Consider the following 13,696-nt stretch of genomic DNA (forward strand, 5'->3'; position numbering starts at 1 on the left):
AGCAACGTGACGTACGTTCGCCTCTACGCCGGTAAACTCGCAATCGGCCGTCAGCACTGAAAACATGGAACCTACTCTCATCGGTAAACAGCACTCTGTCCAAATGTCGTCTTTGCCAGCGTTGCACTGTACGAGCCCACCTCAATCTGTTGAGTCTATGTTGTCGGGTCAAGGTCATTCCCCTCAAAGGTCGATAAGCACTCAAACCAAAATAGCGGAGACGTCGGGCTACAGTCCTTCTGCTGACGGTGTGTTGGAAAGCATTGTGTGCTGATGACGTCACAGTGAGGAATCTGTTACGTAGGTGCAACATACGCAAATAGCGGTCTTCGTTGGGCGTGGTTACTCGTGGTCTTCCACTTCGTGGTTTGTCTGATGTCCGGCCAGTATTTCTAAAACGTTTCACCATTCTCTCGATGGTGGTTTTGTGACAGTTCATGATTTCTGCAACTCTGGTCTGAGTTTCACCCATCCGCAACATTCCTGTTGCTCTCTCTCGCTGCTCAGACGTCAAACGTGGCATTCTTGAAGGTGAACTCTAAACGATTCAATGCTACAGAAGGTTTCTGTGCACAATTATTACCTAAATCTAACACGAAATTTTCCTTATGCATTTTTTACAAAAAGAGGGAAAAAACGTATTTCTCCGAAAATCACGTGCTGCAGATTCGCCACGACCGCTAGGAAATAATTGGTGCATTTGGGGGAATGTTTTTATATGGTATCGAATCATGGATTTAGGTTTTGATCAAAACTGTGTCAACGTTTATAAAACCAGCGTTTCTTTTGCCCGTGAGTTTACTTTGTAACGGGCGCCAGATGTGAACGCTCATAAGAGGTTCACTAGTGAATAAATTACTCTCTTTTTAACACAGATGTAGTCCTATCTAAAACAAATAGGTTTATCATTCAGAACTTGTTTTTACAAAACAAAATTTTAAAGCACACAAATAGTGTTATTATTGTCAATCGTGTTTACATTATCAGTGTCAAAAACAAACAAAATTAAGCTTTTAACCTAGAAGTTAGCTACATGTATGTATCATTTGAAAACGTATCCGTATTAACGACAGTACACAAAGTCAGGTGTAATCTTGTAGTTTAAACTTGCTGTACTTTCAAAACAATTGGTTTTTTTCGCTGTAATAGCATTGTGTCTCTTTCGTGGGAAGGTGGTAAAGAAACTGGTCATTTTAACGTTTACTATGGGCTTCCTCTTCAGTGGTCCTGACAGTTTTTCAGCTGATCTTAGGCAACTGGTATCTGTGAGGAAAACGAGGGTTGATAAATTCTGAACTTTAAATAGAAGGAATTGCGTAATAGGACAAATAGGTAATTGAGTTGTGGACACTGCGTGATTTCGTCGGGGAATATCCACACAAACTTGAGTTAATTGAGCAAATCGTTTCGCTTTTATGAGTCAGTAAAATAATTATGCAAGATTCTGTGAGAAGCCGTAGCACCAAAAGCCACCGATGACGATATGAGTTCTACACAAGGGAAGGTTGTCCCGTTCTATTCCATCGTAAAATGGAGGGCAGCAGAGTTCAAGCGCGGCATTGAAAGCCTTAAGACCCAGAAAGGTTTTTCCAATGATTTGTGACTATGTCCCATTAGTTGGAGAGGTTAAGGAGACCATGTTGTGCGATGACGAGGGTGTCAAAATGGTAGACTTTATCTGAACATATTATGCTGGATTAATTTCTTCTGGCGATTACGGGATGCAATTAAGACTAAGACACGTGGGAAGCTGACAAAAAGGGGTGTGCTCTTGCATCAGGACAATGCACCAATTTACAAATTAGTTATTGCCATGGCTACAATCGAAGAGTGGTTGATTTGAACTCCTTCATCATCCGCCTTATTCTCCTGATTTGACTCCTGCAGGCTTACAGACTTCTCCGTGAGCCTGAACCCATTACCTCTCGAACGATGACGTCAAAGCAGACGAAACTTTGATACATCCCTCCAACATCGTTTGCAGATGTTTATCAACTATCAATGGAACAGAGGTCGTTTGAAAAATAAATCGCTTTTAGGTCTCTCTCTTCGCGAATCAGTCAACCCTCGTATCACAATCCCGCACTTGGACTAAAAATAAATGTGTGCATCGTCTTATGCCATCATGGAGAAAAAACATGTTCTCTTTGTCTGCAAAATATGAATATTTAAAACAAATAAATTATTGCAAGATGTTTTTTTTTTAAAACATATATATAGGCTCGTAGTTCAAGTTTAAGTTGATGTTTAAGTAAAATTATAAGTTGGTTTTGCAACTGTAACTGAATAAAAAACGAAGTCTCGGGACACAATCCCATCCTGAAAGTACTATCAACGCAATACCACACGAGTGTTTCTGAATACGAAACATGCGTCGCATTATCACGAACAAAAGACATACTTTGTCGCTATCTTATTAAAAGACAACGATTCCAATGGGACATTAATGCACCCCTTTGTCTGTTTATCTTTCTCTAGTTTACCAGAATCGAGATTGTTATAAATAGCGAATAAAGTAGATGTTGATGCCTTGACTTATGAAGGTGTTTAACCAAATTAAATCAATATTTACTGTATTGTTAAGGTCACATACTTAAAATGTTACTTTTTACGAGGGCAAGTGTAAACCAGTAGTCTAAGGCTTCGCAATTCGCTGTGCAGAGTGGAATCCCTAACTTGTGCCAGAAACCAATGATAATAGTTTCCAATACCAAATTGGCCTAGTTTGTTTCTTGGTTTGTCAGCACCTTACCCGTGCTAATGGATTTCACCAAAGCGGTAAATCTATTAGCCCTCCATCACTCTTTGCTTTCACTTAAAATCAACCTGACGAACTCATTCACTTGGGGACGAATGGATGTCGAATGGCATGGGCAAGCATATACTCCAAAAAATTGTGTTCTTCATAATAAAGAAGTTGACATCCATAAATTCAATTATGAAGGAATAAGCATATACTCCGAAACGTTGTGTTCCTCATAATAAAGAAGTTGACATCCATAAATTCAATTATGAAGGAGTAAGCATATACTCCGAAACGTTGTGTTCCTCATAATGAAGAAGTTGAAATTCATAAAATTTCTTCCTTATGTGTATCACCTTATGTGTATTACCTTATATTTTTTGGTTGCATAATATCATGCTTTCGAATAGAATATCCTTAATGTGAGTTCTTCTCCCACAGGTAAGTACTACGCTGTCAGTATCCTCATTGTGTCGCTGAGTACAGGCCTGGCTGTGCTCACTCTCAATATTCATCACCGAGGACCGAGAGGACACAAACTGCCAAGGCTTGTGAAAACTGTGTGCTTCAGTTTTCTTGCTAGGATCCTGTTCATCAAAATAGACGGACCAGAGCCTGACGACCAGGAAATGGTATGTTTGATGCTTATTTGATTCTTTGATACTGTCGGCAATAGTTTCTATGGGCGAAAACTGTTATTTCAAGTGTTCAACAATTTAAATATGCAAATGTTTTGAACTTCGTATGTGATATATAGATATCAATATACTTGTCAACTGTGATCAAAAGATAATGCAAGAGATTCAGAGATTGGGGGAAAAATAGTGAGTGTTGATGAAAGCTTCTCAGAAGTGGTGTCTTTTAATTGCTATTCCTAAGTCCTCGTGTGCGTTCTATTAAAGGCTCGAGTTTCCCTCTGACACGCTCTGTATTGCCGTATTTCACACACAGGCACGATATGCCGCTTATGACGAGGCCAACCATGCAGACATACAAGCACCCACCCTGAGCCTGGCGGAGGGACAGCAGGCTGGCGGGACTAACGTGGTGGATGTTCTCAACCGACTGCTGCACACAGTAGAGCAGGCCATAGGGCTGCAGAAGAGGAGAGTCGCCAAACAAGACAGCCTTGACCAGATTACATATGAATGGAAGCAACTGGCCATTGTTCTCGAACGCGCTCTGACAATCATATTTCTCTTCGTCACTGTTTACACGACGGTTGCAATGTTCTCCTAGACTCTAAACGTAGGTGGAACCTGGTGGTAAAGTGTTCGCTTGTCAGACAGCAGACCTGGCTTCTATTCCCCGTATGGGTACGACGCTTATTTTGTCCAGTGTTTATATCACTTTCTTGGTTTCAAGTGCCCATATTGTGTTGTATGTGTGGAGTACTTGGTGTTCCATGTTGCTGGAATGTTGCTGAAAGAGGCGTACTACACCAATGACCCTAGCAACCCTTTGGCTTGCATGACGATGGGCACCAGTATCATGCATTTGTTCGGTGCTCGGAGGTTGCCATAGGGTAGCTGTATTTTCTTCAGAAATTCGCTTTAGGATTTGTATATCGTCACGTAAATATGCATGATCTAAGTAAGTACATTAGAAAAGTTGGTATTGATTTTTGTGGTCACTATTTACATGTTATTTTGATTTGCGATGTTTGATTCGTAAACTTTATGACTGATTATTTTCAAGTTGCGAACATTTATAATCTAGATCATTAAATGCAATTCAATTATTACAAGTTATATTGGATATCCTTTGTAACCCGACTGAACATCGAGTAAGCTTATGTCGCAGCCTGTTTGCCCGTGATCCGCCATCAACCTCGTCACATCGTTTCATGGTTCGTCCCACCCATAACGACCCCACATTTGTTCAAGAGGTTCGAATCCAGTTTATAGCTTTTTGGGGCCACTACTCAGCTCTTTTTTGTTCAAAATGGAATACAATTTGCTGCATGTTTAATTAACGTTTGGGCTCAACATATATTTTCCGTGTTTCGCAATAGTTATGCCATTGTATTGACCTTATTGTTTTTGCCATGTTCTGATATTCGCGTAAAATGAATATTTGACTTCTGTAAACTGGAATACCCATACAAAAAGAGCTAAACTTTCATGTGTGTTTCCTCTCACGGAGACATAATGATTTGCTCAAATCACTGTAGGATTTTAGTGTCAGGGTTTAGTCCTCACTGTATATGCAGAGAGTATTTGAATATCAATGCTGACTGAAACTGTTGTTTAAAGTCAGTTCCGTCCCGTTACAATTTTTACCTGTGATGTCAACAATGTCATTATTAAGCATATTTTAATAACCTGTCACAGTCAATGTGTTAAATGTGATTCACTCAGGTGGTTTACAAAATGCCTACACATTTCAGTTATTTGACAAATTGACTGACAAGTTGATTTATTTGACAGATTGACTAAAGTGAAGATTATTAAGAAGCTGAAAAGGGCCCAAATGAACAAAGTACAATAGGTATGCTGGGATTAGAAACAATAAAACTAACAAAATACATATTGTCTTCTGTTAACCCTTTACATTTTCACTGGGTGATTACACTGAACATCAAAATGTGTTGAATTCGTTATCATAAAATTAATGGCCAATTTGTACAGTAACTTGTAAATTGACTGGAATATTTAGGCGACTGTGATTTCAGTCAGACTTGCCACGATCTTCTTACCACAGATTCCAAATTCCCGATTGGGCCCCATTATTATTATTGGTAAACTCCTCCGACCGTCCTCAGAAATACCAAAACAGACACCAACAGAGAGATAAATCCAAACCTATGGGCGACATTAGCGCGATTATATATTTGCGGGATTTTATAAGCAAAACGGATGTCAAACAGTTCAAACTGAGTTTTATAAGGAAACTATCAGTACATCCAGTGTGGATCATGTGACTACAGGATCGTACAACATTTTCTTACTGCATTAAAATTAAAAATAGCCCCATGATTCTAGTTCAGCTTACAGCAAAGCTATTGGTACATCCGTTTTGCATCATGTTGGAAAACACTTCCTTTTGCATTAAACTGTATAGTCCAATGGTTCTCGCTCAAAGTGTTAAAAAAACAGCCAGCTTGAGTTTTCAAACTAAATACATAAACACTCATATCACTGTATCTTAATTGGCCAAAAGTTTTTTTGTCATGGAAACCACAAAAAAAAGAAATCGTCTAAATTTCGCATATTGTACTAACGCTTCTTTCAGTACGGGTTTTAGCTGTCTATTTTATATAACATCACGTGAGAACCAGTTCTGGTCCCAAGCAGCGGTACTTTTACCATGCACAACAAAAATAACAATGTTCATACGGAATGACAACTTTCAATGTTTTCCACCCAGAACCTTCGATTATCTGCAGACACAAGGTTCCATTAGGTGCAAAAGGCAAAATAGTAGGATACCATATGGTCGCAAACTACTAACGCAGCAAGATACACTCATATTGTCACGAACACTTGATATCCTCACTATTTGAGAGTGATTGATAAACACATGCATGCTTATGATACAGTCGGAATTGTACAAAATGAGATAAATGATAACTACAGTGTTCTTTGTCTCTTGTTCCTCACTATGTTTAAAATACGGCTTGGAATCGTCCAGCAGAGATATATAATGTAATTCAAAGGGATGTTTTCCAGTTATCTCTAACTCTTTTTTGAGAAAACTTACTATGCCCAATTCCAAAGTTTATTTACTGCAATACATAGACTGCCTTAGTGGAGAGAAATACCACCTACTTTAGCTCATCATGACCTTTATTAACTTGAGCCATCTTAAGAATACGAACGTCAACTGATGAAGTAAATTCAAAACACATTTGTCACGAGACAATGATGTCCCATGCATGGTATTGAATTGTTGTCAACATTGATGATTATTCCATGAACCTAATGTTCATAGATCACACTCTCTGTCGTCTGCCAAATCCTGTTGGGAGAGCCTGGCGTTTTGTAGACTGAGAGGGTCCAACGATTTGGGCACAAAATCCCGAACGTCTTAAGCCAACCGGATATAGAGCAGCATTCACAACAGAAGCCATTGTGCTAGATGTGATCACTTTACAGGGATATTTTTAGAGTTAGGAACACAAGATGTCCACTGGCCCCACTGCGGATGATTTTGATCTTGTGACAGAGTCCACAGCCTCAACCGACGCAGGCTGCATGGTCACCGTAATCCATGTCACTGACATTCTTTGTGCCATGAAAATCAAGGTCAAGTGATCCATCCTCCTTGAAATGTACCTAAGCCAGCCTAAGCAATATATTCGTCATTTCACCATTCGGACTGAACAAGACGCCAGGCGGCGCCACGTCTGATGGCCTTTTCATTACGGCATAGGCTAATATCACGTGTTTTCTCGCGCATATCTTTTATCAGCATGTCCTCGATTTAAGATCATGACATATATAACATTTACAAAATATGCATGGCTTTAATGAAGACATCGCGTTAATGTCTAATGTTGTTCTGAGCAATATCCCCATTGCATCACAGAGACACATTGCTGCAGCTATGGCAGGAGTTTAGTGACGCAGGCTGTTGTGATTTATCTGTTACTGAACAGAGAATTTACCGAATATAGTGGTTGAAACTCGAGGGAATGAGGCACCAACGTTTAACTGTCTTACAATTTACTTAATTTGCCTAACAGCCAATTGAACAACCCTTTCTGAACCATGGCTGTCTTTTCCACAACAGTGCTACCAGCGTGGTGTGGTCTCCCTGGGCCTCAAGCATGTCAAGGGTCTGCGGATCATCCTGAATGGTGGATGGACAAAATGGGTCAGCTCTTCCCAGTCCTGTTGCGCTGACGCATCTATGCCTGATGTTGAGGGGTCTAAGACCCTGCTGTTGTACAAAGGTAGCTGTGTGCACGTGTTGACTATTGAAGCTAACCTGTCCACGCGGTGAGGTTCCTACATGTGATCCAGAAGCTTGAAAAAGTTTGGCTGCAGTTGCCATTCGTACTGCGGGTTCAGCTTGGGTCAGCTTTCTGCTTCTTCACTGTCAATGCCCTGCAATACTTGGCGGTTATGTTTAACCCTAACCCCAACGCTCGTTCCCATATGCCCGAAACTATTTGGTTCAGCTTTCTGCAAGGGCTACCCGGAAGGTTTATTGTTAGCCACTGTCACTGTAGTCTTATTATGGCATTTAGAAGTGAGTGATACACAATTTCTTTATCATAAGAAACACGACGTTTCAGAGTATATGCTTACTCCTTCATCAGGTAAATGCATTCTAGGAAGCTTAGAGCTTACATATTTACATGTAAAAACAACCACCCAACCCATCAACCTCGATGACTTTAATGGATATTTTGTTGCTTGGTTGCCTTTTCTTCTACAAAAGCCTTTGAATTATTACAAAATGAAATTACTACACAATAACCACCACCAACCACAACATCAACAACAACAACAACACTACAACTACTACTACTACTACTACTACTTGAGTTGAGTTGCGTCCCCCGGGCACGCCATAAACCTATGGTCGTGGGTTCGAATCCCGGTTCGCCCCGTTTATGTTTCTAGGTTTGTCCGCACCATACCTGTGCTCGTGGGTTTCACCAAAGTGGTAAGCGTATGAGAACTTCATCACTTCGGGCTTTCCTCGCATACTAAGCTGACAGAACTTGATATACCTGGAATACTGTTCAGAGCGGTGTTAAACCCAACTCATTCATTCTTCTACTACTACTTCTACTATTACTACCACAGCTACTGTCATATTTGCAGTAACAACAACAACAACAACAACAACAACAACAACAACAACTACTACTACTACTACTACTACTACTTCTACTATCACCACCACCTTCGCTCCTACCAGCACCACTACTACTACTACTACAACTACTATTCGTGCTCGTGGGTTTCACCAGAGTGGTAAACGTTTGAGACCTGCATTAATTCGGGCTTTTCTCCCACACTAAGCTGACACGCCGAGATTTAGCTGGAATACTGTTCAGAGCGGCGTTAACCCAAACTCATTTATTCACTACTACTACCGCTACCAGTACTACTACCATTACCACTGCCACTACCACTACTACGACCACTACCACTGCCAGTACTGTCACGTTTGCCACAACTGCTACAGCTTAAAGCTTTCGATCGTTACATCCAAGGTCCGGGTTTGACTCCCCGCATGGTTCACTGCCTGATATTTCTTTATTATGTTCCACCATGCAACTGAAGAGAAGGTTCTAACAAATAAAACCTGTTCCTGGTTATGGCAATAAGGGACATATTATTATATTTCTGGTAATCATTATTTTTATGTGGCACGCATGTCCCAGCCGTCAAAGGCGCCGCAATTAGCTGTGCAGAAATACGCCCTTATGCGTGTCGGAAACTTTTAAATACATGTTCGAATCCCAGTTTCTGACTGATAATGTTCTGCTAGGTTTTTCAGCAACATACCGGTACCTTCATATTTTGGTTCTTGTCAAGTTGACACGCCGGGATAAAACTGAAATACTGTTCATAGCGGCGTTAGCATATTGTACTATGACGTACTGTTTGTTGTATGCTGGTCATATAGCTTGAATATTGCTGAAGGTGGTGGAATCAAAGCCATATCAACTGTCAACCATAATATTCAGAGAAAGTTGACATACTGGGATCACATAACTATGGATCTTTTAGTTGGGGGCAACAGAGATATCATTCAAGCAGTGTGCCAGTTAGTCACAATTCCTTTTTCAAATTATAGATTCTGAATCAACTTACAGATGATGTCACATAAATAGTCTAATAATTAACAAACATGTCTGGCAGTCAACAGATAACCAAATGAGACCAACATATAAATATGTTCACGTGGACCTGAATTTCACACTTTGGAATAGTGAGCCAGTTGTTCATTATCAGCTGGCCCTACTGATGAGGTCATGGTTTTTAAACAGTCATAACTGCAATGTTATTGCTTTCGCAAATTTGCTGTACAATGCACACATCTGCTACGTTTTCTAAATAGAGAAGACACACATTCTTGATACAAGATTCAACTTTGACAAGGTGTACTGTAAACATGAATACCAGTAACTTTGCTATTTGCAAATATGCTAACATATCTTGTTTTCACAACTTTTAACACTCCAAATGCAAAGGTTGACATGCTCATGATTTACGGATGCATTATTTCTGTTGCAACCCAACCCTGAAAACATTGTATATACTGAAGCCATAATTGCTTGTTCTTGGTTTGTAGATAAAGCCGGCAGAATTTGATTGTGATGCTTAGTCTTGTCTTTGTAAGGAAATAGTTTTTAATGTCAAAAACATTTGCCTGTTTGAGGTAGGTTTTCAGTAGTTCTGTCTCATTTCTAGTCACTATAGTATTTGATTAGTCAATTGCTCTTTGTATCTGCAGGGTTTCTTTGCTTCAACTTGAATGAACCAGTGCATTCAATGCTATACATTATTATGATATGTTGAAATTTACTTTAATTCAGATGCGTATGCTTTGTATATTTATATCCTATTTTATAGAGAACTTTATTATCAAAACATATTCATTTTTTTGCAGACGATGTTTGTTACCAAATGTGATCTATTTTTTTAATTGTCAGTTCCGATAAGTATATTGATGTATGTTTTGATTATGATGTGGATACATGACATAACACCTTTTGTATTGATTGAATTTTCAGGATCTCTAAGCACTGATTATCGATCTACATTGCTTTGTCCTGGGAGTGGACAATTCAAACTATAAGCACAATTTAGCTGATGTGTAATGATGCAATCAGAATAAGGATAGTGTTCATAATTGGAAGATATGGTTATGTTGGTGTATCAGGGTTTTGAAAAAATGATAAATAACTACAGTTGACCTTACAAATTTAGGATTTTGATGTGGCCCTGAATGTGAAATCTAAATGTTAGCCTTTGCAGCACTATGCATATATACATTCTTTGATCCTAAAATACAATTTCATTACATGTTTTGAAGAAAATGATTAAAAAAATGAGAAATAGGACTAAGACCTTAATAGAAATGATTAATTGTGTCGTACCCAAAGCTGCGTTTTGCAGTTGTGTTCCTGACAAGGAAAGATATTTTGGCAACCATGTTTGTATTGTGACAGATACTCCCTGTGATCATCTAGTCACCACCACTGTGTATGCTAAAAGTGATTATTGCATCTGCACATCAGAAATTGGTTGTGACTGTAAGAGTGTCTGTAATTTGTGTACTCATTTGAATCTTCAAAGAATAAAAGTGTTCATGAATAAAATAATAATAATAATATTCAGAGTAAGAAGCGTGGCAAAATTTAACGATCGTGCCACTGATGCGAACTATCATTAATTTGACGATCTTAACGCTAAGATGATCGTAGATCCTATACTTTAACATAGGCTTGCGGTAGTTGATGGTAATCAGTAGAATAATGTGCAATTATTATTTCATGATATTTTCCGGTGTTGTGTTCATACTTATTCACAGTTACAAATCAATATTATGACATTTGTACACGCTTGGCATGTATTAATAGACTAGAAGTAAAGAACATTCAACACTATCGTCGTATTGTCAGACGATAAACAACAAAACGCACACACCTAGTAGTTCAAATTTTCGTGTCAATTGAAATTAACTATTATATACATTGTGTACATAGGTTCGAATGTCTACATTTTTCACACCTTTTGTATTTTATCTCGTGGGGATCTTGCTACAATATTATTATCAACAACACTAGTAATAGTAAAGATGAGTAAAATTCGGTTTAATCTAACATGCTAATTATTTAATTATTTTTTGATGAATGTTGTATTTTTTGGTATATCGTAACTGTATTTATGGAGAATGTGGGACATTGATTGTAGCGCCTGTAAAATAGTTTGAACTTGATGGTGGTGGTGGTGGTGAAGTGTGAGGGCGACAAAAGACCTTTTTGCGGCCAAAATTTTAACTTAAGAAGAATTGTAATATGGGCCTGAGGCCTTCCAGTGTGGAATAAAACTTATCCTTAACTTAATAAGAATCACAAGGTATCATATCGCAAAAAAACAACAACACGAAATCATTTAGATAACATAAAGGAGAGGTTACCACAAGTAATATTCATTTGGATACACGTATACATTGAACATTAATGATGGGAAAAAACGAACAGACAGGAAAGACCTCTGCTTCATAATACGAATTAAAGCCTTGAGGAAACAATTTCATTTCTGAAACATGAAATAATCAATAGAAAAGTTAGTAGATCAACATGATAAAATGTTAACATGATTTATAATCATATAACTAAATCCGTTTCAGCCATTTGAGGGTCTATTTAAATTACATAATATTTTTAAGATGAAGAGACAAAATAGAAAACTGGCGGTTGCATGATCTGGGGGCGCACAACTTATACTAATGAAAAGGTGTCATCAACTTCTAACACAGCACTTCTCCGATTTTGTCTTTTGTTGTTATGCCCAGAGCATATAATTAGGCAGTGTTCCACATGTTGAGGCCTCTTCAAATTGCAATGGACCGCCTACGTGGTCTAGTGGTAGACCGTCGACCCGGAGAGCGGAAGGTCAGAGGTTCGATCCCCGGCCGCGTCATACCAAATGACGTTAAAAGATGGTACTTGTTTTTACCCTGTCTGGCGCTCGGCATTAAGGGGCTAAAAGAAGAACTGGTCGGCTCGGAGTCAGTATACTGTGTCTGAGTTGGGTATTCATGTTAAACTGCGGCATGGTATCTCAGTGTGATAGCACTATAAATCGGCATCAGTCCGGACTAGTACAAGCAGCCACACAAACACACACACGTACATGCACGTCGCTATATAAGTGCAATAATCTTGGACGGGACGTTAAACCCCATTTCACCTCACCTCACCTCAAATTGCAATGGCCACATTCAAAAGCGACCACCTGATCACTGATACTCCTGTAGGCATTTGGTCCACAGTGTCCAGGTCTGTGTCATTAAAGAATGACCTTATCACGCCTTTTGCGACGGCGAAATGTATGACCAGATGGTCGAATTGCAATATGTCGGCCGGTAGTGCCAGCACCCTACAACTGTTGCCAATAGATGAAATAGATTTCCATAAAACAGTTTCAAAATCTTTTGTCATCCAGATATGGCCAAATGATCTGCGATCCTATTCCAAATGAATGTATTCCAACATATGCTGGAACCCAAACAATATCGCGCGCTGTTTACTTCGTGTTTAGACATTTATCCAATTTGAATATCTCATAAACAAAGTCATCTCTGGGTCCATGTGCACCAGCTTCTATAGCGTTTATTGCTGCCATGGAATCTATAAAGCTACTTGCTTCATACTCATGTTAATCTACCCATCTCAGGGCGTGCACGCACCCCAAACCAGCATTATGCACACCTTCAATGTTTTCTATCCAGAACTTTTGATTATCTTCCGATACAAGATTCCATTGGGTGCAAAGAGTGGTGTGGAACATCACTTGGGCGATACCAAAGGTTTGATGTTTGAAATATGGAGATAATTGCAGAGAGTTTTAAAGCATTTCAGCTGGTAAGTTCAGAAGAGTAAGGTTTTGAATAAAAGCGTCAAACCTCTTTCAATATTCACAGGAAATAAGCAAACATGCAAAAGTATAATGCACTCTGAAAATCCTGAATCGGATATTCGCTGACAAATCACATGACCAATGACCAAAGTCAAACTACAGAATTGTGAAGCAGCAGTAAACACGTAAAGTTTGACAGAAATTGGACTAGCTTTTGCTGACCAACAGGGCATTATGTCTCTAATGAATCTATCCCCAATGGCTGTCGTCCGTCCGCATCTGTCTTTGTGCGTGCTTTTGGAGCAATATGTTACCATTCCAGCTACCAACAGACTCCGGTTTGACTTCATTAGTCAAGTGCAGCTGAAACAGGATTTCGTTGTTGCCGACAGTCCATTCT

At 39.2% G+C, this 13,696-nt stretch overlaps 1 protein-coding gene across 1 annotated transcript; it reads left to right on the forward strand.

Moving 5' to 3' along the window:
- Positions 1–1,483: 1,483 nt before the first annotated feature.
- On the forward strand, positions 1,484–3,982 carry LOC124110521 (acetylcholine receptor subunit alpha-type unc-63-like). The gene is made up of 3 exons (XM_046469888.2): positions 1,484–1,583; positions 3,185–3,375; positions 3,695–3,982. The coding sequence occupies exons 1-3, from the start codon at positions 1,484–1,486 to the stop codon at positions 3,980–3,982; spliced, it is 579 nt and encodes a 192-aa protein (XP_046325844.2).
- Positions 3,983–13,696: the final 9,714 nt, after the last annotated feature.

This window comes from Haliotis rufescens, unplaced genomic scaffold, assembly GCF_023055435.1.
Source record: "Haliotis rufescens isolate VD_foot unplaced genomic scaffold, xgHalRufe1.0.p SCAF_43, whole genome shotgun sequence".
NCBI lineage: Eukaryota > Metazoa > Mollusca > Gastropoda > Lepetellida > Haliotidae > Haliotis > Haliotis rufescens.

Excerpts from the sequence above, each read along its gene's own strand:
- LOC124110521 (XM_046469888.2), top strand. The coding sequence starts at position 1,484 with ATGAGTTCTACACAAGGGAAGGTTGTCCCGTTCTATTCCATCGTAAAA. Across the intron at positions 1,584-3,184 it reads AAGCCTTAAGACCCAGAAAG|GTAAGTACTACGCTGTCAGT; the intron begins GTTTTTCCAATG and ends CTTCTCCCACAG. Across the intron at positions 3,376-3,694 it reads AGCCTGACGACCAGGAAATG|GCACGATATGCCGCTTATGA; the intron begins GTATGTTTGATG and ends TTTCACACACAG.